General features: G+C 38.1%; 1 protein-coding gene across 1 annotated transcript in view; it reads left to right on the top strand.

Annotated features, from left to right (window-relative positions):
* The window catches only part of LOC140228447 (cadherin-23-like), a 145,759-nt gene extending 123,065 nt beyond the window's left edge, over positions 1-22,694 (top strand). Inside the window, exons 89-97 of the mRNA XM_072308662.1 lie at positions 348-503; positions 1,877-1,943; positions 3,406-3,530; positions 4,476-4,565; positions 5,225-5,324; positions 6,673-7,582; positions 7,997-8,086; positions 19,181-19,281; positions 22,446-22,694. Of these exons, the coding sequence (XP_072164763.1) occupies positions 348-503; positions 1,877-1,943; positions 3,406-3,530; positions 4,476-4,565; positions 5,225-5,324; positions 6,673-7,582; positions 7,997-8,086; positions 19,181-19,281; positions 22,446-22,694 (1,888 nt within the window). The remainder of the gene's footprint in view (positions 1-347; positions 504-1,876; positions 1,944-3,405; positions 3,531-4,475; positions 4,566-5,224; positions 5,325-6,672; positions 7,583-7,996; positions 8,087-19,180; positions 19,282-22,445) is intronic.
* The last annotated feature ends 1,715 nt before the right edge of the window (positions 22,695-24,409 follow it).

The raw sequence follows: 24,409 nt of genomic DNA, 5'->3' as shown, positions 1-24,409 counted from the left end.
TCTATCTTTCGGCAGCATGCTGTATGATTTTGCAAGAGCAGCCCTTTTGATGATGAATTTCTACCTGTCAGTCTGAGGGAGCACATTGATTCTGAAGCATGGATTGTGCTTTTTTTTTTCCTGCTATGAGTAATTTGATAAGATTACACCCTGAAATTCCATCGGACAATTTCTATGAAACAAATTTCCTTAATGGGATTTGCAGATCATCCGTGAAATGAGAATACTCTGTGGTGATTTCAAGATTTAAAAGTACTACAGTTCCAGTTCTGTTAAATGCCTCTATTTAAAGTTCCCTTGAAACATGAGAGCCATGATAATGTGTGAGCTTTTTCTGACTCATGCAGGGTCCTGCAAAACATTACTGGAGGCATTGTCTTCATTGATGACATCACCAATCACCGGGACGACAACGGGGCGGTACTCACCGACCAAACACAGGTCCTCATTCATGTCATCGACCGAACGACAGGGGAGGTCATTGATGCCAACGTTGTCACTGCGTAAGTCGATTCCTTCTTGTACTTATCATGCATTATTTTAGAATTCTCATTCAAGCTGTATCTGGAATATATGTGTTTTTGTCATTTGTGCACAAAGACTGAGATGTACAAATGTTCATATTCCCCTATTTTTGATGAAATTGAACGTACAATGTAGATTTGCTTGTGAAGATTATTGATGTGTTGTTATCCATTATCATGACTTTGCATAGACACATGCTATCAAGACCTTGTGATATGAATACCTGGTGCAGTCATGTCCAGTGTGTATAAAGCCTCACTAGGTACGGCGTGAAATATATACTGCAAAGCAAGATACATTCGTGGCATGAAATTGTCGTGACTTTGAGCCGACGGCAGTATTTGTGGCATAAAATTTTTGCAAATTGCCACTGGCATTTAATGCATATAGTGTAGACAGGAACTTTCGCATGCATTTTGATTTGGCAAAATTCACAAAATTAAGATGCACATGAACATGTCTTAATTTACAGTATTTGATAAAGTATCTAAAGGGGTAAGTTTGTACATTTTGTGAAAAAAATAATAATCAGTTTGGATAATCAGAAAAGAAGAATGATGATAAACACATTGGAAGGCTTTTGTAGGTTAATGTTATTACTCAAATAATGGCTGAATGTACACCTGATGGAAGTGGGTGGTAAAATTGATATTTTTCTTTCTTTGTTGTTGTCAGGGTAACAAGAGAATCTAGAATACCTTGGCCAAATGCCTTTTGTCATGTCCTCGCGTGTGCGTGATATGTGCAGGATTGAGTTCTGATACTCTGTCCTGCAGGAAATGGGTATTGGTAAGGCACGCACCGTTGGCTCGAAAAGGGGTTTTCCCAGCTTATGCCAACAAAGCACCATGATTAAAGGACCCTCTGTGTGTGTATGTGTGTGTATGTGTGTGTGTGTGTGTTTGTAGCATTTGTTTTGACAGTCATTTCAGTGCTACATACATTACATGTCTGCAGTAACAGCAAACTGACATATTCTAAGAATTTTGAAGATCATAACCATAAGCCAACTCAGTTGTTTCTACTCTACAAGATGTGGTCATCGTTCATTGTTGGTATTGTTTCTTTTAGTTTGTAAAATGTAAAGTTACATGTCTTGTTCCTTGCAATGTGTGTGTGTCATGTTTTAAATGCATTCATTACCAGCAATGTATTTTCCATGTTTCCATTAACGATGAAGATTCCATCATGCTGTTGTTTTTGTTTTCAAATATATCTATTGTTGCATAATGATTTTGTATTAAAAAAAAAAAATGTTTTCAGTGGTATGTGGTGCAGTGTGTTGCCTGTTCATATGAGTTGTGGGTAAAAACAAAAGAGAAATGAAGTCTCTACTTTTCTCTGCTCGCAGACTGATTGATGAGAATGCAATGAGTATAGAAGTTCTGCTGGATGACCTGGATGTAGTAGAAGTCTATGTAAGTGTTGTACATTTGCCATTTCTAATTCTTATATCATACATATCTAAATACAATTTCTACTGTAATATATCACTTTATAGATGTATAGTATCATTCTTTTGAAGTGCACATAAAAGTGCTCTTGAAAAGTTTTCCAAAAAACACCAAAAAGAAAAATATGGCCAAGATCTGCTTTGATATTACAATCATTGTTAGAAGATGTAGACGAATGTACAGTTTGCAGATAAGGTCTAGGCAAGACCAGTTTCCTTTTCTGACGCAAATATCTTTCGTGACCAAAGTCATGCAATGATTTTCTGGTGTGCCTTGTTGGACATGCCTATATCAATGTTAGCAGTTATCAACAGGAATGAATTATAACTGTACTTGATGTAATTCTATCTAACTTTTCTTAAATCTTTCTCTGTTTCTTGCCAGTTATGCATAATCCTGCATACACTGGAATGTGTAGCTATTCATCGGAAAATTTAGACAGTTTCTACCCTAACTGATGTTTTTATAAGATGGGGCTTTAATGACAGGTATAGTGCCCACGTGTGTTGTTCTCCTTGTTCACTTCCTGACTTTATACCAATCAGGAAGTCCCAAGATTTGTATTACCCTCGTCCTACCTGCACCCTTCGTCATCCGACCTTGCGCATACTCCTCTACGTGCAAAGTTGACACTCGTTGTTTGGAACAGCCAAAATTAAGTGTTGCCTAATGAGTGGAGTAGCTTCTTTTCTTTATATATACCCACAATGATTTTGATGGAAAGTGACAAAAACACTATTGAGATGGAGCAGGGAATTTGCCCCAGCTGAGCAAAAGCAGGTGTGAACATCAACTAAGTGTATCATTTCAATTCTTCACAAAAACAACAACAATGCATTGATTATGGTGAGCTGAAATGCTAGACAGATGACTGAACAAACTTATCCACTGTACATGTGTACTTTGTCATAATTATTCAGGAAGGAAAAAATTGAATTTGGTTTCAGGTAGTGGTGTGTGGCTAGATAGAACAGGCATCTACACATGTACGTAATAATGAGGCATTTATTGTATTTTGTTGTCAGGATGTGTATTTGATCCAGGAAGATTTGCTGTCCACATTCATTAGAGAACAGATCCGTGAATGAGCAGATGCACATTAAAAACACAATACAAGTTGATAAATTCAGACATGCCTTTATAGTTAATAATCAATGTCACTGATGGATCACTTGTACCATGCATATGCTCATGTCATTAGCTGGCCCATGAACAGGATTATCACGATGTTACAGACATTAAATCTGAGAAAACTGCCAAATAAGGTGATTTGCCTTTAAAATGAGAACTTTGATTTCGGAGAGAAACAGAATTCTTTCTGAGCCAAATATGTAAAAATTCCACAGGGCAACAAAAAGAAGAAACCATAGGTGAACACTATAGGTAATGTGACTCACCCCACCTCTCCTCCAACCCTCTCCCATAGCCCCTGTTTGGAGGTGGTGGTATCGGAGGCCTAGGTATCCTAGAGGCAGCTCTTCTGGCCTTTGGTATCCTCCTCTTTCTGGGAGCTCTCATCTTCTGCATCATCCTGTGCTGCCTGCGCAGGAGGTAAGATCCAGCTCAAACTCGTATTTTGATTTGTAGATTGACCATAGACAATACAGACATTCTTTACACTTTTTCTTTTGAATGGAAATGAGAGGCCTCTGTTAATTTTATGAGAGATATTTTTTGTTTTACTAGTGCATGTTGTGAGTTCCCTTCCCTGTCCCGTTTGTGTTTTGTCTCTTCATTGATCACTGTGATTCATTTGAACTTCATCTTCTGAATAGGTATGTATGTATGTATGTATGTACAATTGTATGTATATATGTATGTATGTATGTATTTATGTTTATATGTATAGTATGTAAGTATGTTTGTTTGTATGTATGTATGTATTGGTATATATGTATTGGTATTTATGTGTGATTGTATGCATGTGTGTGTTTGCATGAGATTTGATCAGAGTGAATGGTTTTGCTTTTGTATTGAACACTGGGCATAAGACACAAGCCAGCCTGCATAAATTACAGTATTCATTATTTGATTTGTGACAGCCATGGCAAGACAGTCTTGTACTGTACAAGCTGAAATTTTCGCGGTGGTTTTATTTTCGCGAATTTCGCGAATCGCCTTTGAACCGCGAAAATAACAACGTGCGAATAAGTAAGTTCAGTTAGACCCTTGCAACCGCGTATTTAACTATACGCGAAAGTGTCCTCCAAGTAGCAATTCGCGAAAATATCTGTACGCGAAAATTTCAGCTCGTACAGTATTAAGAATGCCCTTTTCATGCAGAATGTTACATTCTTGCCTTGTCTTTTGGCAATAAAATTTCTGAATGAAATGAAAAGCTGTAAATTTTGGAATTGGATCATATCCTAATGAAAGAACCAACGACAAAGGAGACAATGTATACTTATGATAAAGTGTATGGAGAACTTTGAGTTCAAGAGTTGAATCACTGATGGCCAGCATGGATCTCCTGACTGTGATCTCTCATCCATGCAGGCTGCTGAGGAAGATGCAGGGTGGTGGAGTGACCCTGGGCAAAGCTGACAATGACCTCATGAAGGAGAACAGAGCCACAAGTTACCAAGGGTGTGTATTCAGACAAAGGAGTCAGCCAGTGCAATGAAATATGATTGTTTGGTTGAATTTGTTGCAGTTGTTGTTGTTGTTGTTCTTGTTCTTGTTGTTGTTGTTATTGTTGTTGTTGTTGTTGTTGTTGTTGTTGTTGCTGCTGCTGCTGCTGCTGCTGCTGCTGTTGTTGTTGTTGCTGCTGCTGCTGCTGCTGCTGTTGTTGTTGTATTGCTGCTGCTGCTGCTGTTGTTGTTGTTGTTGTTGTTGTTGTTGTTGTTTTGATTCAGAAGAGAATTCACTGGGAATGACAGAGAGAGAGATTGTATACATGGAAGGATGTAACTCTTTCACTGTGTCTTGGAGTTGAAATTAAGTATTGGGATACATTTGAATGCTGCAAGCATAATCCATACCCCTTCCTACTTTCCCTCATTGAAAAATTAAATACACTTTAAGTTAAGACTTCTTCGTAATGCACACCAAGGCATAAAAACATGGATGCATAGACCACAAACCACTGCAATAACATTTATTTGAAATGGATGGTGCAGTATATGAACGAGACAAACTGTAGGTGGAATACCTATTTTCAAACTTAGTGGTGTATGCCTGTGCACACTCAATGCTTTGTAGTTGCATATGTATATCTCTTATACCATATTTCATGTTGCATACAGATCCAACCCACTCTGGCTGGACAACGATGCCAGTCAACCCGATGACTGGCCGGATAGCATCTCCCTCCTAGCTGGAACCACCAAGGATTATGAGGCTCAGGTATGGACTACAGAGGGCAGTGTTTCACTGGATTTTATTAAAAGTTATCATTGATACCAGAATTCCATGAAGCCATGTGTTTGAACTCCCAAGGACACACTTAGCTATCAATTTTCATGAATTTAACTTTGTGATTGGCCAGATCGAGGAAAATGCTGGTTACATATGTACTTACGAGATGACATACTGGGGCTTGTTACTTACATTATATGTGACCCGCTACAACAAAATGATCCTAAAGTCGGGCGAGGTCAATTATTTGAAAATTGCATGACACAATTCCCTAATCTTTCTGCTTTAAATTGATATATAACATGTCTTATAAAGATAATCGGCTGTGGAGATATCGATGTTTAAAAGAGCGCATGTCAAGACGTCTGGGAAATCACTGTTTCGAGAAAAGCGCCCTAAAAGTTCTCCTTGCGACGCAATCACAATCAAGAGACACGCAAGTCAGTATTCACCTCCAGACAATAGAAGTTAAGCCCTAGTAACTCCCGTAATGCTCATTCAAACACAGCGACGGCGGTCTCCTCACCGACCAATCAGTGACCAGGATGTCAGCAGAAGCAGCTAGGCATCGGCTAGGCATAGCGCAACCCGCCCGCACGCACCAGTCGACTGGGCAGTGTGCGAGCTTCACGCTTGGGTTAGCGGCAAGCAGCAAACTGACCAATGAGATCTCTCTGGTCGTTGTTAGGGGCGGAGCCTATGTGTGGCGCTCAATCCAAATGTTCGAACCAGTTTCTGCTTCGTTGAAACGCCAAAAAAACATGGCCCAGAAAAACGCTAGTTTTTGGTCTTTCCTTTCATCATTTTGCTTCAAAATTTCGACAGATGATAGAAGACATGTCAGACTCTAATAATATGTCAAATTCAGAAAATCGTAAGTTTTGACCAATTTTGATGCTCTAACTTCAAACTCGATTTTCACGGCTTCGACTGTGCGCGACTTTAGGACCATTTTGTTGTAGCGGGTCACATATTGATATTTAAGTGATGAGTGCATTTTAGCAAAACTACTGCTGTCATCGCTACAGATATACCAGGGAACAGGGAACTCTAGAACTCTTAAGAGAGAATGCCTGTGGGCTTATGTTTAAAAACTTGCTCTTTTTGTTCTCATATTTATGTATCATGAACATGATGCTTCACAAACTGTAGTGCAGATTGTATTACCAGTTTAAAGTGCTTAGTTTGTAGTGTGATAAATGGAACTCAAACTTTCAGGTGTGCTATATGTACTGTACAGTAGAAGAGTGCAATAAATCCAATAAATTTGAATTCATAGCATGTGGTCTTATTTTGACAATGATCAATGTTTCATTTCACTGTGTTGTGCTTGCAGGAAGCCACAATGAATTTCCTCTCAGATGAAGTTCCTGTTGAAGTAGCTGAAGACGCCATCGTCATGACCTCACTGGTTAGCGAAAAGAGCATCCGAAATAAAACAGCCAATGGAGGAGCCCATTTAATCGGTAATGGCTTGGCAAATGGGTCTGTGTCTTCTGTTAGACGTGTGGACACAACCAACCTCAATGGCGGAGTACGCACACTGCAGAACAGTGGCGGGGTACGCACTCTGCAGAACAGTAGCGGAGTACGCACTCTGCAGAACAGTGTCTACAACGACAGGTCCAGTAGTGTGCGTGTCCAAAACCCCTGGGCCGGGGGAGGTGGAATTGAGGAGGAGCGATATGCGTCCGTCTCGATGGTGTCCAACGCAGCGCCGCCACCGTCCCGCGACTTTACCGACAGCCAGAGATCGCAGTACTCGTCCTCGACGCGCAGCTCCAACTTTGTGAGGGAGAACACCAACTCGCTCCACCACCGCAAGCTCTTGACAGAGCAGGCAGCGGCGGAGATCCGCGAGATGCTGCAGGACATGCCCCTCTCCTCCGCCGAGCAGGAGAGGGATCTTGCCGCCGCCGCCTACCGCGATCAGATGGCCTTCGAGGCGGAGCTGTCGCCGATCACGGAGGAAGAGTCCATCTCATCGCGCTCCACGAACACGCGAGCCAGCAGCTACCGCGACCAGGATTCGCTGGAGCGTAACAAGCGTGGGGGAACAATCACCAAGCAGTATGCTGACCCAATGGGCAGGTTCTCGGGAGATTCTACGCTGGAAGAGCAGTACAAGGAGGAGGAGATTGATGGAGCCAACTCAAGGACGTCGATAAAGTCTTACTCATCCAGGCGGGTGACCAACAAGGTCTACACAGGCGGAGAAATGATGCCCATCCCCGAGCTCGATTCAGGTAATGAATATTCATGAATATCTTCTGCATAGTAATGACCTGCATATGATTTTACATACCCGTTTCTGCTCTCTTGTGCAAAGGTCCCATATCTATATGAGAGCGAACACCTGGAAAATTTGTACAATGTGTGTATTTAGATTTCTTTTTGTTGGAAGCGTTGCATCTGTTTCTAGAACATCTCCTGTGGGAAAAATACCTGTTGCAATTCTGCCTTCATGGTGATGTTGGTCAGTCAACAAGAGTGGCATTTGATTCATTGTCTGCTCCATGACATCAGTGATCAGCCCTTTTTCTTACAGGAGATGATACCCATCAGATTACACAGATTACTTCTTTCCTTGACAAGTTTCTGCCCTTTTTTCCCCAAACCCTTCCATTGTCATTTCCATGCTCTTCCCAATGGAAATCTAGTGGGAGAAATCACAATTTCTGAACGTGGTGAGATCACAGTCGTCAACAAGCCGGGTAGCTCCTCACCAAATGATGCTGCCAACTCCGCAGGTATACTGCGTGCTCTTAACTGTTTGCTCTGGCTGTTTACTTTCACTGACATGTATTGTAAGGTCGTCAACCTCCAGTATTTTGTTCCCCGGCCACTACTGTCTGATCACTTTCATTTTCAGCCACTTCCTTTCTTTCCTCCTGATCAAAGCCCTGTTTTTGCATTTATGTGTTCTAATCTGATAACAACATATGGTATTCATATCCTCTCAGAGAGATTTTGTTTTCATTTTTTTGCCTTATTATAAAGTGGCGCATGATTTGTTGTTGTACGGGTTTAAAATTCAAAGTTATGGCGAGAGAGAAGAATGTTTTGGTTTAAGTGGTAGTTTGTACATTTAGCTGTCTGTGCAACCAAACTTGCTTCAGTAACCACCTGTGTATAAAGACCCCCATGTCTATTAAGGCCACTGTTCAAGCATTTCACCTGTTAGTGAACCTGTTTCTACTAATCACCTACTCACTGAGACCACTTGTATTCGGTCTCCCCTGGGATGGTCTTTGTAAGCAGGTGTCCACTGCTGTGTCCCCGACCGTGTCCTTGTAGCAGATATCTAAATTTGACTGGTATTATAAATATCAGATTGGAAGGGATGAGACTGCTTGATAATGACTTGAGATGTTTTGACACTTTAGATGTGTTATTCCATCCCCCCCCCCCCCCCAAAGGTGAGATCACCCTCTCTGGTGGCGGTGACGTGAGACTCTCTCTCCAGAATTCGCCCCTAGCTGCCAGCAGCCCAATCTCACAAGGTACCGGAAACCTCAATACCGATGAACGCTTTATCCATGACTTTCTCCTCGTTTGGTTCAACAGTTCTACTGAAAGATTAATATTGGACACAACAGGGACATACGCTATTTGTTATGCTCTATATAAACCTTATTAATTGTTATCATTATTACTCTTTAAAAACTAGGACTGCCCAGTTTCAATAGGACTTTTTCTCCATAGTTATTTCACAGTGTAGATAACACACACAAAAAAATTGAAATCCAAAAGGCATAAACAGGATTATGAGACTTAATTATAGTTGTCCTGATATATTTCTACAAATTTTGGTCTGGAAAATAATCATATCATTGCTCATGTGATTAATGCAAACCATCGTGTTGATGTGCTTTTTGGGGTTAAGTTCAATTATTCCAGAGCGTATGACAGGAGACAGTTGTTTTGTTTATGGAAAAATGGAAATAAAGATAAGTGGAGTCCTATTGAAATATAAGGAGTCAGTTGGCTTACATACTGTAGGAGTATAGTGGCTCCAGGAATTTCATAACTGTTTGGTTTGATTTGTATGAAATAATGGAGAAGTCATTAATTAGTGTCTTTGCTTTTAAGCACCCACAATGTGTTCATCATTTATGTACACTTGTTTGAAATAAGAGAATGTTGAACTTCTTCACTTTCAAGCATATAATAGCTTTGTACAGTTTGCGCCCTTCTCATATTTTGTTGTTTAAAAGAAGGGGCTACAGGGCTTGTGCATGTCAGATTAGGGCATAGAATACTTTTGAATTCAAATAGGGAAAGATGGATTTCATATTTGCATGTCAATGCTTGTCTGTTTATAATGCTTACACTTGAAAACACAGCTATCCAAAGTATGACTTACTGTCATTTTCATTCTTTTTTTTATCCTTATCTTTTTCTTTTTTTTTTAAAATTCAAGGTGGAGAGCTTACTCTCACCAGCAATGGAGACATTAGGTTCTCCTTATCCAACAGTGGCAAACAGATAACAAGGGGTCCAATCAGTCCCACAGGTAGAATAATTTGCTGTGTGCAACGTGCTAATCTTTGCAGTGCTGTAATGTGAAACAATAACAATGGTCGTTTTAATTCTAGTCAAAGATATGCATGCAATACTTCAAAAAATAACTTGTAGAGGAGCCTTAGTGAATCAAGTGTAAAAATGCACTGAAGAGTGATTCTGATTGATGTTCTTTTCAAAGTGTAAAGCCTTTTATTCTCAGTTCCATCCACAAAGAAAATCCCAATATCATTGAAGGTGAATCTCATGAATTTATCAGAGCTGATACCAGTAATTGGTAGAATAATTCTTTGCCACTTGTGGACATTATTAGCATTAACAAATGTAGATTGAAAGTACATGATCTGCACCTTCATCCTGAGATGTGTTAAGAGAAACATTTCTACTTAAACTTGAAGAAGTGTGTATCCTTAAGTTTGTATTCTTAACAAGAATTTGAATTGTTGCAGAGATTGATATACATTCAGTTACCACTTTCTATGAAAAGGTAGGCACAACTTTACAAAGCAGGCGTCTGAACGTTGCTACTGGAGTAAATTGAAATATGCAGAGAATTCTTTCCTGTCTGTTTTTAGAATTTCCTTCATGTGTATAGTTTGATTATTGCCATTTTTAGACTAAGGTAGAGAGTAATGAAATGTGGCCTTTTGAGTAATCAACCTGCTTGATGTATTTGACATTCAGGACAAATCCTACTGACAAATGCGGGTGGTGTTCGCTTTGCCCTCCCCACCAACCAAACACCTATCAAGACTCTTAGTGGTCCCACAGGTAGAATTTAATGTCTGCTGTTGTGTTCTTGGTTTTGTTTTTTGTTTGCTGTTTGTTACTCTTCTCATAATTTTACCAGTAGTTGTGCATAACAACTTTGAATAGTGTCCAAGTGCACTATTTTGGTTTGTGTTTTCTCAGGTGCCAATGTGGGTGCAGTCTTACAAATCTTGACAGTGATTACAGATTCATGATTCTTAGACAGGAGATTTAGAAGAGAACTAAAGACATGTTTCCTATAGAGGAAAATTTTGTGTATAAATTTGATTAGAAACAGGAAAAGTATGATATTGTTTATCTGTCCATGATCTCCATAATTAGTAGTTCAAGGCAACCTGCAGATGTAAAACTCTGGCTCTCTTTTTATTTTGTGCTTTGGATGCAGAGACACAGATGCTTTTAAAAACAAGTCCTGCCACTCGATCTCTCCAATGTATAGTGGCAATCTTTAGATGAATCTTGAGACTTCGCCTACAAATGTTTACAAGTAAAGGCTTTGCGTTGGGATGACATTTTATTTTAAACAGTGTCATGTATTATGATAAGATATCAGTATGAGAAGTTTTATACACCTGTGCATTTATTTTTTTCATTAGATTATTGATTCATATATATATATATTCATTATTTCATTTTTCTTTAAATTTGCACCCCGACATTTGCACACATTAGGAGATGAAATTACACTTTGTTGTTTGCTGTCACTTAATTTTTTTTTTCAGATTAAATGAAGAAAACAAACAAACAAATTAAAGATTGTAACATTTTGCCTCTCCTTAGGTGAGATTAAATTGTTGGGAAGCGGAGATGTCACATTCAGTCTTCATAAGGACAGTGACAGTTCTGCCAGCCTGTCTAGTCCCACAGGTACAAATGTGTGTGCTGTGATCTCATCATGAAGTAATTGTGTAGATTGCAAGGCCTATATAAAACATCCTTATGATGTATTAGGGATCAAGCAATTGGTCCTCTTTGAGACATCTTCTCAAAGAAAGCTGGCTCTGCTTCACAATAAAGAAAAAGTGTAAGTCATGAAACATTGTAGCACTTTCTGTCTAGTCCCTGCATGATTAGGTGATTTGGAAAAGTATGCTTAATCCTTAATGAGCCAAGGTACTCAGTTTAGGTTGTGAAGCTTTTTCCGTGTAGAGCATTCAGTTATCCATCTGAACTTGACCTAAATTTAAAGTTTAATATCAAGCCCACTCAGGTGTAGCAGTATGCCTCAGTTAAACAGGAACACTGACAATCAGTTACCAGACATCTGTAGAAGAAAGGCCAGTTGTGGGATTATTAAGTGCTGGAATAAATTTGATATTCATGTAATATTGTTGTTATGTGAGGTATAGTCGAGAAATCTTATTAATGCGAATACATTGTTCACCACTGGCATTAATAATCACTCAGTAGTGTTGTCACTGCTACCTAACCATCATCATACCACCCAATCATTGTCATCATAAACTGACAACACAACTCTTGGCAGATATGATAGTTTGTGTGGAGCATGCATTTTAGTTTGTTTGTTTTTTTTATACTCTCTCACTCTCTTACTTCCTCCATTCTCTGTCCCTGACATGCATTCAAAGGAGAGATCACCCTGACACAGTCCGGTGAGGTGAAGTTTGGCCTTGCTAAGGGGTCACACCCCTCAAGGAGACCAGACACACCCACTCCCCACAGACCGCCCCAAAATACCACAGGTTACCACCACATTATAAAAGCATATTAAAGTGCTGCATATATCATTCCAGTAAGATGAGAAATCACTAACCTTTGCAAATATGCATTGATATCAACTTTCTCTATGTCTATATGTATGTACTCCTTTTTGGTGTGTTCCCTGGTTCATATTGTTCAATATTTTCTACCTGAACACAAGATTGACTCATCGAATGATCAACGGGAAGAATATCAAAAAATGATGGCAAAAGATAGAGAGCGATGAATTCCACACACAAGATTTGAGGTCAATATTGCATTATAATGGCTGTTAGGCATTGTACATACTGTTTGTGTAGAGTTGTATTATCTCTCAAATAATATGTTGATGTATTCCCTACTTTGACCACCCTTAACATGTACATGTATTTCTTTCTGTTTCTTTTGCCAACCTAGATAAGGTTGAAAATTCTTTCTGCTTTAGTGGAGTGAGAGGTAAATATCGGGGGCGGATCCAGGAATTCTGTAAAGGGGGGGGGGGGGTAACTAATATTTCTGGTGCCACTTCCTGGTTTCATTTCATTTTTTTCTTTTTATTTCTTTTGTTTTTATCAAAAAATAAAGAGGGGGGGGGGTGTGCCGGTTGCGCCCCCCTCTGGATCCGCCACTGAATATTGTCATAACAATGCACATAATCTTCAGTTCATTGTCTTCACACTGTACGAATGCATGACAAGTTGATACTCCAACAAAAGTTTTAGAAATCATTTCACTTCTCTTTAATCCTTGTTCCATGAGAAAGTAGGAATACCTGGGGTTACATGTTTGTTTTCATACTGAGACAAATGTGTGCTTGATCCAAGCAAGCCGCAGTTTCTAATCGTTTTGTGGAATGCTTTCAATTCTAATGACCAGGCCAAATCTTGCTGACCAGTGCTGGTGGAGTACACCTCTTATTTCCCAAACACGAAACACTCACCAAGACTCCTAATGGTCCCTCAGGTAGCATATTGTGTGTGTACGTGTGTGTACAGTTTGTATTACAGTCATGTTTTTAGTATCTTGCAGGAAACATAAATGAAAAAGTTTTGAAAAAAAAGTAATTAAAGACATTTTGTATCTAACATCCAAGCTCTCAAAAATAGATGTGGATTTTAGTTTTCTGTTTTGTTTTGTTTTTATCAAACACAAAACTGCTCTTGTGCATGTCTGTAATGTTGATAGAGAAAGTACATCATTTCATTCATTTGATGTTTTGCTTTGATAGTGGATGTATTGGATCCAGTACAAACTTGTATGACTATGCAGTTTTAGCCTTTGTAACGAGGGTAATACAGTGCTCAGTTTCAGGTTTGTCTCAGAAAATTTTGTTATCACAGACTTGCTTCATATCTTTGGCCCATGAATGTGTTCACAAAAGTTACACTATGCAGAAACAAAATATTGTTGACCTCTATTTAAGCAAAATATCTATTAGGTATTACTTCAGGGTATGATGTGGAATCATTGAAGATAGAATTGATGATGAAAGCATACTGATCGGTGTAATAGTTGCATATTCACACACAGTCTTTTGCATATCCTTTCTAGGTGAGATTAAATTGTTGGGAAGTGGCGATGTCACATTCAGTCTTCATAAGGACAGTGACAGTTCTGCCAGCCTGGCTAGTCCCACAGGTACAAATATGTGTGCTGTGATATCAGTTTTTATTCACAGGTCAACAGAACACCTCTGTGGCACATAAACACACACACAAACATACAGTTACATATCATATGATACGGATGACTCTTTTGGGGAATGCTCAAAGTCTGTCTTTGAGCATTTAAGAGTATGTGATTTTATGTACAAATCTATATTAAAACCCATTGGTGTATTTCTCATTTTTATGTCATTTTTTTAAAAACACTAATAACAGTATTCATCATGCAGTTTAGGTATATTTTCAGTCATTTGTCTTTGCCATGTTTTTATCATGTTTTTAAATAATATTGTACATTTGTATTGACAAGGGTATGAGGTAATCATCTTATAGGTTTTAATGTCTCATGGTTGTTGTTTTTTCATGGCAGAAAAAATCAGAGATTTGAATAACAGCAAAATATGGAAATAGCCATAAAAGACATCTATATCATACTTCTGAAAAAAAAAAATTAGTCTCTGTTTAGAATGAAGGTTTCTATCCTGATTATATCAGACTAAAAAGAATCCATGCTGTTTTGAATCGAGTATACTTCCAATAATCTAGCAACTTTATGATAGACAGAGATAATGATTTTAATTCAAAAGCTGTTTATTTAAGTTAATACCGGATGTTTACACTTAGAGTTAATTTTCCATTCATATTTTCCCAAACTTCCCTCCCCACATGCATTCAAAGGAGAAATCACCCTGACTCAATCGGGTGAGGTGAAATTTGGCTTGGCAGACACGCCACGCCCAACATCACAGACACCAGATGTAGGCCTACCAGTCCCCTGTAGGGTGCCATCCACCCCTGGAGGTTAATACACAAAACCTCTTCTATTTTTAACCTTCCTCTTTTTTTTTTCTTTTTTTTTTGTTTTACGTCAGTGATGTCACTGGAATTAGATGTCTCACATTATATCCCACAGCTGGGATAGTTGGTGCACATTCAGAATGAATACTTATATTAAGTCTTCTTGTGCATCTCACGAATCTTGATCCTTTCAGGGATTTGGTTATTATATATATTCTTAACTTAAGCAAACTAATATCCTAAAAATGTACTTGACTGGCAGACTAGCAAATCAATGAACACTTCTCACTTTAGGTGCTGTAATCACATCTTATCATAGCACAGGTTACTAGTATATTTGGGATGCATTTAATGTATCTCTGTCTAGGTCAAGTTGTAGAATTCACTTTGTTGCCATTATAGCATATCAACTTCAAAGACTGTCTATGAAAATTTGCCTTTGGATAGTCAATACTTCTATCACAGTCATGCAACTGACAAAGTCTTTTGGAAATCCATAGAATTGTAATCATTACACACTGTACATGTATGTATGCAGAATCCTCAAGACTGTTTCACACAGCATGACTGATGTGTATACAACCTCGTATCATGTCTTACTGAATGTGGTATAACTTGACTGATTTTTTTTTTTTTTTGCCATCATGCTTTCCTCAACACTGTCTGACTGTAAGGTGAGATAATGCTCACTGGAGATGGAAACATCAAATTTGGAGAGCAGGGACAGTCCCCCAAAGGTAGACACTATATGTTTCTTATCAAAGCTGCAAAAAAAAAAACAAACAAACAAACAAACAAACAAAACAAAAAACAGAAGAAGATAATAACTCACTATTTTTTCAGGTCTAAAAGTGTATCATCCTTTAATAACCTAGCCCAGCAGAACTGTGTGTCTGGTATTTAACAAATTTCAGGCATGCTGATTTTGCCTCTGAAAAAAATGGAAGTTTGTCAAAAGACTGTTCTCTCAAAACTTATTTATCAAGCCAGAAGAGATCATAGTGCAAGGCTTCCGTGTGATACTCACACTCTGTTCCGTGGGAAAATACTTTCAGGAAATGCGTTTGCGAATTCCCCTAAAAGTTCATTAGCATTTCATTTGAACCAGAATGATATAAACATATGTTTTTAAAAAAAAAAACTTAAATATCAGATAATATATAGTACTAAGGATGAAATAACAGATGTTTGTAATATCACATATTCATTACCGGATTTTGACATGTCTTCCTGCTTTGATTAGAGCAGTATTCCTTTCAGCTGATGTTTTTAGTGTTTGGTTTTTTTGTTTGCTTCTGACATTTCGTTTGGATGGAAAAGTGGGGTCATTTATCGCACTTCAGGACATTTTGTTCCGCTTTATTTTAAAGGCATGTGATTAGTTACATTGCCCATGATTTAAAGAGAAAACGTACAACAGGTGTGTCCTCATGGGTTCATTCCCTGCCACGCACTTTATTCTTCGCAAAGAATCTTTATTTGGGTTTTTTTTTTTGTGTGTGTGTGTAGTGGGATTTATTTTGACTGAAGTACATGTTCTCTTTTTATATTTGCTCTGTGGCAGGGGAAATTTCATTTTTTGATTCTGGAGACGTCAGATTTTCCCTTGAAAATGTCTTGCCATCGTCAGCCAACACAACAGTTAGTTCCGGAGGTACATGCTCTCACGTTGTGGTTTTGCTCTGCAGTGCATTTTGTTTTTGCATCTGTCTGTTTGTCTGTGTGTTGTATTTGTGTGTGTATCTATCTTTCTGTGTGTCTGTGTATCTTTATCTGTATACATGCTTGTCTGAATGAGTGTGTATGCTAGTCATTCTGTCATGTCTGTTGTTTAACCACCCTGACCGCTGTATATGTCTTACAAGAATTTATTGTCACTGTCTCTATAGCTTTCAGCAATTATGACATCATAAACTGTTGAAGCCTTCTTACCCAGCAGTAGCGGACCTACCAAACTTCAAAAATTCACTTCTCTTTAAGTGGATTATATGAGTTTCCTCAATATTCACCATGGTGTTCTACTACTATTTCCATGTTCACTGAATCTATGATTTTGCTTGTGGTTACTTCCTCAGATTGATTGATCTGTTGGTCTGTTTGATGATGATGTCAGAAAAAAGTCTTCAGAAATCACAAGTCTATTTTTCTCACTGTTCTGCTAACAAACAAAGCTAGCATTTTAAAAGCCTAATAATGTGATTGCTGACAACATAATTCACTTGGTAAATCCGGGTGAGGATAGGCATGGAGGGATTTAAATTTCTTTCCTTCCGATCAACATGATATCTTCCTTCAACATTGCATGCTTCCACCGGATGCAGGAGATATCTCACTGCTCAGTTCAGGAGATGTTGTTTTGCGCGAAAAGAAGACAGAGGAAATTACGCCTTCAGGAGAGGAAGGAGTGGGCCCAAATAAAGGTATCAAATTCTAATGTATCCGTGATGTTTGTTTTCAGTCTGATTTCATTCTGATATGATCCATCTATATTGCTTTGCTATTGTTATGATAGCAGATCATTTCATTTTCATCGATGTTGTTTGGATTGTTTTGTTATTACACTGTCCTGTCCATTCTGTGATGTCGTTGATCTGTTCAATAGTTAGGTGAAACTTTGAATAGTGATTCTGTGTGGATTTTCTCTCTTATATAACCTTGTCTTTGAATAACGTTGTTTAACCCATAGGAGTCCGGGAACATCAGTGTCTGCAGTTGTGAATTCTTAATGACCATAATAGCAAAGATATTGTGTGTCCATGCATGTATGTGTGTTCAAATTCTGTCCACAGAATATGAGCTGTGTTGGCTGCAGGTTGGATGTAGCATTATGCTGGTGCTAATGCCATTCACATCATTGTATTCCTGATAGATTAGTTTTTACAGTATTTCTGGATAAAGTGCCGGGGGGGGGGGGGGGGAGGTGAGTTAAGATGTGTGTCAGCTGTTTTGTCTCCAGAAGATGACTTATGCATTCACAGAGATTATAGGACAAGTGTGCATGTACATGTACAACAGAACTTGTGGATTCATTTCTTTATTCATTTAGATTCTAACATCATTCTTATGTGACCTTTTATTCTTTTTTTGTGCATATATACATGTGTTTCTTCCTTTAAATTTGTAATAGATTGTCAGTGTTTCAATTTACAACTACCTAACTTCCTGCAGCCATGCTTCACATTAGCATTTTGGAATCGGGCCACATCAAACTCGGTGTTCGAAATGGGCCAAACTTTGTTCCCAAACAAGGTATAAGGTGTGTGTGCATGGCGCATCCATAAAGGACAAAAAGTCTCGCACCTCCGGTTCACTCTTGATCCATGTGTTCCTGAATCCACTGCTTTTTCCCCACAGTTTCCATGGCAACACCTGTTTTTTCACACATCACATTTGTGTGTTGCTGCAAGTTCTGCTTTGGTTGTTTGAGTGCAACACATACATTGTAAAGTATACATCTGCACTCCACCTGAGATTCCAAGCACCGTATTTCTCACAAAACTCCATCATCTAAAATCCTTTTTTATTTTATGTTGGTATCATTTTGTTTATTTTGTTTTGTCAATCTTTTGTGTGTTTTGATTTTTGGTTTGATTGTTTTTCTTTCATTTTATCTTATTCATTCATTTTGTTCTCACATTTTACAGTTTAGCTTGCAGGATTCAGCACTTCTTTCCATTCCTGCAGATTGTGTGCTTGTGTCTTTGTATAAAAGTGCACATTTCAGTTATTCTCGTTGTTGAGTTGTAGGTGCAGTTTACATTAATACACCCAGAGATTGCCAACTTGCCAGTGCCCATCAGCTGTATGACAGTGTGTAAAACCTGTCACATGGTTCAGTAATTGAATGTGCACATTTATCTTCTTTCAATTCATGTTATTTGTACATCGCTTTAAATTGTCTCAAATTAGGTACTCATTTGTCTTTGCATTTGAACAATTTTTAGAAGCACAGATCATGCCTAGATATGACCAAACCAACACATATTTACTACCAGCATATTGAAAGCTATGCAGATTTGAAAGAAATCTATAATGCACACCTCCCCTTTGCCATTATGTTTGATTTGACATGTAACAAACCATGTTATTGTGTATCATAGGCTTCATCCTACGCATCATTCTTCTTCAAGACCATTATTGCCTTGGCAATTCTGCAACTTTCATCATTCAACCTGATGGCCAAATGAACATTTTAATTTTGTACCAAATGAAATGTTCAAAGTTGTTACTAATTCTCTAATTGTAGCAGAACATTATTGCACTCTTTGTGTTTGGTTTGCACAATGGAGACACCCAAAAGAATGATTGCAAGTTTGTATCATAAGAAGCTTTCCACCAGTTTCTGGTTCTCAGAGTCATGTGATCTTCATCCTCTCGTCCACTCAGATCACATGTTGATGGGCAAGGAATCCCAGTCGGAGCTTCAGGAGGAGAGGAGTTCGATCAGCGGGTCGTCCAGTCCTAAGGGCAGGACCTACACTTACCAGGTGAGTCTCTCCCTTCCTTGTAGAGGAATGCACCCCAACACTGTGTGGCATCTGTGATCTCAGTGATTGACCAGAGCATTTTGCATATTAATAGGAAGTATTGAAGGTATTTTTTCCAGTAATTGCCTAACATATTTTAACAAGAATTGGAATCATTCTCTTTCTTTTCCTCTTTGAATGCATGGAGTATTTTCTGGTCACCCTCATTACCACAGTTGCTACAGTTCAATCCTGTTATAATGAACATGGTTATGACGAAATTCCGGTTACAACAAAGTAAAAATTCAGGCTGCAACATCATCCGCTCTATGTTTTTTATTATGCCTCCGCCAACGAAGTGGCCGGAGGCATTATGTTTTCGGGTCGTCCGTCCGTCCGTACGTATGTACGTCCGTACGTCCGTCCGTCCCGTTTTGTTTTTGTCGATATCTCAAGAACCGTGTGGTGGTTTTGCATCAAACTTGGTATGAGGGTATATCCTTGGGGGATGATACTTTGTGTGGATTTTAGGGTCACAGGGTCAAAGGTCAAAGGTCACAGGTTATTTTGTGAAAAAAAAATTGAAATTTCATGTTTTTCTCCATATCTCGCAAGTGGTTCAAGATATCTTCATGGAACTTAGTATATATGCTTGTACTGATGGGCAGTGATTATCTAGTGAAGTTGGGGGTCATGGGTCAAAGGTCAGGGGTCAAAGGTCAAGGTCAACACCTCAAAATATAACTACTTTCCTTATGTTTATGCAATGCCTGAAGGATTTTTTTAAAACTTGATGTATGCATGTATAACCCAATATATATTCTGTGGGAAGTTTCTTGCCAAAAGGTCAAAGGTCAAAAGGTCAAAGGTCAAGTGAAAGTGCTAAATTGCACTTTTTCCTCCATATCTCAAAAATAACTCAAGGTATTGTCATGAAACTTACATATTTATGCATGTTCTACCTAACAGTGATTCTCTTTGGAACTGTGGGGTCAAAGGTCAAAGGCCAGGTTTCGATAATACTATTTTACCATTTGATACTGAAATTATACTTTTTCTCAATACCTTGAAAATTACTCAATGCATAAACTTGTAAAAGGGTCAAAAGTCAAGTGAAAATCATCAGTTCCCCCAAATACCTGCACTCTGACGTTTTAATCATTCATCCAATTGAACCTAGTTCTAGGAAAGTGAACATTCAGCACATTTGTGGCAAACCTGTCATTTTAATATTTTGCCAATTGTGTGAAACTGTCATCACACATTGTCAAGACATTGTACTATAGACCTATTAAGAGAACCATGTATTATGGCGGAGGCATACACCAGTCGCCGTAGCGACATTTCTAGTTGTTTATTTGTTCGGTTATAACGAAATTTTGATATTACGAAAGAAAACTGCTGGTTACGAAGACTTCGCTTTAACGGGAGTCCACTGTATCAGTTGATGAGGATCAATTATTTCTCCTTATAGACCTCAAATTCTGGATTAGTGAAGGAAAACCAGTTTCCTCAAAGCTTCTTTAACCCTGGAACACCCAGAGAGCCCTTGCCATGTCAACCTATATGATATGATACATGTGAAGACAGGAGTTCACATATTTCCACACCTGCTTGGTTTAAGACAAACTGATCACTGAAAAATAGACGTGGAGAAATTAACACGCAGATGATGCAGGGGTGATGTAAACTAGTGAAGAAATACAAACATATTCTCAAACAAACTTATACACATACATACATACATACATACACACATGTAAGGATGACCACACTGGCACTTCATTAGGAGCTAAGGGGTTAATGACCTACTTGAATGTGTGGCTCGAAATTTCTGAAAGACGCTGCAAAAAATGCAAGATCATTTGCAGAAATGAGTGTCCAACATGGACTGTATATTGTATGGCATAATGTTAATGACTTTATGTGGCCATGCAAATTCTAGATACATAAATGTCCCCATATAGCGTGGGAACAAAGGCAGGAAACCGAATGACTGTACTTTGCACAACTGGGAAGTCCCACGCGGGAAATGATTATGTGCAGTGCATAATAGGTCCTGTATGTTCACTTTCTGAAAGCCATTCCTAATTCACGTGATATCTACCAGAGAAAGGGGAATTTTTAAAATATCTCATCTTCACCCTTAGACTTTCCCCAGTTAACAATGTATATCACAACTTTCTTGATGTATGTCAAGCTCTGTGTTTTGAAAGTCTCTGTGTTCATGTCAAATAGCCAAAGTGGGCTGAAAGGGTCAACACTTATTTGTGGCAAAGTAGTGTTTTTTTTTTTTTCTTAATGCGAGTCTATCTACAGTTATTTTCATTTAGAAAAATAAATGACATACTTCAAATGATAACAGTAAGTGGCAGTTTGATGCCTTGAATAGAAATTGTATTACAAAATGAAAGTAGTAGCATGTAGTATATAATATCAATAGCTGCTCTTGCCTTATTGACATGTTCAAATTTTTGTATTCATAACAGTTGATTTTGTGATGCTCTATGTTTGCATATTGACAACTGAAACATGATAGCATTCATGAATGATTTGCTGAAGGGTAGTGCAGTTCTCTTGAGAAATGACATCATTTTGCCATATTCATCTCACCTCAAAGAATGGCTTCAAATTGCATGAAAATGCACATCTTGTTCGCTAGATCTTGACATTTCACTCAATTTTAAATCAGTTTCACAAAACCACACATATATGCATGCACAAATAAAACTGAAATCTTCACAAAATATACCCTGAGACATTAGAACATCTATTCCACTTCAGATTCATTCTTTCACTTTTCTTGAAGCATACATGTACATTTAAAAGTTTTATATGATTTTTTGTTGTTGTAAAGAAAGGATAATGATTGGTACAATATTGTTCACAAATATATTTGATTTACTATTTTCAATGTCATGTAGGGCCCATCTTTACAGTCATTTTACAAAGAAAGAAAGAGAAAAAAGGTAAAAGTAATTCATAATTGCCAGGAATCTTGGGTGAGCAACAACTAATGACTTTAAAGATACTCTAGGCATTGAGATATCCTAAATAGGAATGGATGAATGTGAGCAATTGTTACGAGGTATTGAATGGGGAAAAATTATTGAATGTTCATACATGATTAATTGGGAGTACCACAGATATTATGCTCAAAGTCTTATGTATTCATTCTTCTGTAGGTCTTACATGACAGTGGAGGCAGCACGGGAGAGAGGCACTCCGAAGCTTCCCGCAGCCTCTCCACCCACTCGGATGACAGCAACAGTCGGACGGGCGAGCTCATCATCCATGGGGACGACGACGGTGCCGATGAAGTAGTGGAGGAGCGGCGGGTGAAGAGGACGACAATCAAGACGAGCTCATCTGGAGGGGGCGAGGGCGGTTCATACCGTAACTATGGCTTCAATGATGAGGAGAGCGCCCTCTGAGGCTCTATTTGTTTCATAACTTCTTTTTTTTTCTTCTTTGGAATCAATATACTGAAAGTTTATATGATAATGCTGTGAGCAGGTTTGGGCAGGAACTGAACCTTTGGAGAAATCAACCAATGAGTTGCTGAGATGGCCATATCACATAAAAGTCCATTGCTATTCTGTTTTATATTGTGTTTTAATTCAGCCTAAAGCGTTTCACAATACTGATACTATGTGCACTTCTCTGATGATCAATTTTACCATTCAGAGATGCGATGACATTGGCCGACTCTTTCCAGTGATATGGAACATATGCCTGTTTTTATCATCTAATGTGAGCCTGTATTCTTGAATTGTAAAATTTAGTTTGATATGCCTGAAGGATGTGGTTACTGAAAGTATTTTGTCTAGCGCACATATAGCTTTCAACTCAATAGGGGAAATGATATTCAAGTATTCCATTTTCCATTAGTGTATGTTATGAAATTATGGCACTTGTGTGTTTTCAGAAGTACCTATTTTGAAATATCTTTCTATCTACAGTGTAAATGGTTCCTGTTTCACAATATTGATAACAATGTCATGTGCTTCACACGTCTCATGCATTCCTTGTATGTTTGTATCCAGCTTCTGTTTCTGAGAACACGTGCTGTACAAGTGTAGAGCTCTCGATATCAAAGATTTCCTTCAATTTTGTGGTAAACCTTCAGCAGTATTTGTAATCCTAGTAGATACGTCTCCATCGCTGTATGTGATTTGATGACGTAAACATTGAATACATTGATACAAGTTGTGTGTGTTCTGCTGATGTTTTTCTCATGCTCATATCAGCTGTGGAAAAAGGAAAAAACTGGCAGTGCAGGAGTAATGTGATTAGTGTTTGAAATCAGTTTTGTTTGTGGTAAAATTATGTTTTTCATTGTTTCTCCAAGACCTTTGTTCTGAGCAATGCTTAACTTCGTGAGCTGTTCATTGTGGTATTTGAAAAGGGAAGGAGGTATGTGTTGAGCCATTGAAGTTTCATCTAGAATATGGAAATCACTTTTTTCAAAGAAAGATTAATATGTTGTGAGATATGCTAGATGATGTCTGTATATTTGTAAAACCTGATTATCATGATGTAACTTCTAATGCTTATTTATAGAATCTATATCACATATTTGCTTGACATATTTACTGTACATGACAACAAAATAGTAATTCTGAAAAATGTTCAACATTTCTTACTTTCCTGGAAAGCAGCTCATCAAATCCAGGTATACTATGCATTCTTATGTACTTCTTATGTAGTATTTGTAGTTGTAGATCAAATTGCCATAATAGTACTTACATGCATGTACTGTAAATTTCTTACAAATCTGCTGATGGCATAGCTTAATGACAAATCATATTTGTTATGTTTTTCTCTTTATTCTGCAATCCAGACCAAATAATTCTCTTGGTGCGTAGTATTGTTTCTTACATTTTGTGTTTGCATATCTGTGTATTTCCCAGCAGTATGCTGTATTCATTTATCAGTCTATTTTTTTTTTTGATAGTCTTTGTCTTTTTGCTTTGTGTCCTGTCTTCTATCTATTAAACCTTCCCTTATACTATAAAAGTGGAAATTTGGGCACAAGTAATTTGTCATGCTCGGTCAGAAAAGATGAACTTTGTATGTTTCTAATTCATTGAAATCAAAAATATAAAATAGTGTTTTACTGTTATATATAACCAGCACAAAATTCTGC

This window comes from Diadema setosum, chromosome 5 (assembly GCF_964275005.1).
Source record: "Diadema setosum chromosome 5, eeDiaSeto1, whole genome shotgun sequence".
Taxonomy (NCBI): domain Eukaryota; kingdom Metazoa; phylum Echinodermata; class Echinoidea; order Diadematoida; family Diadematidae; genus Diadema; species Diadema setosum.
The sequence above is the reverse complement of the archived record's forward strand: the minus strand, read 5'-3'. Positions and strand labels throughout refer to the sequence as shown.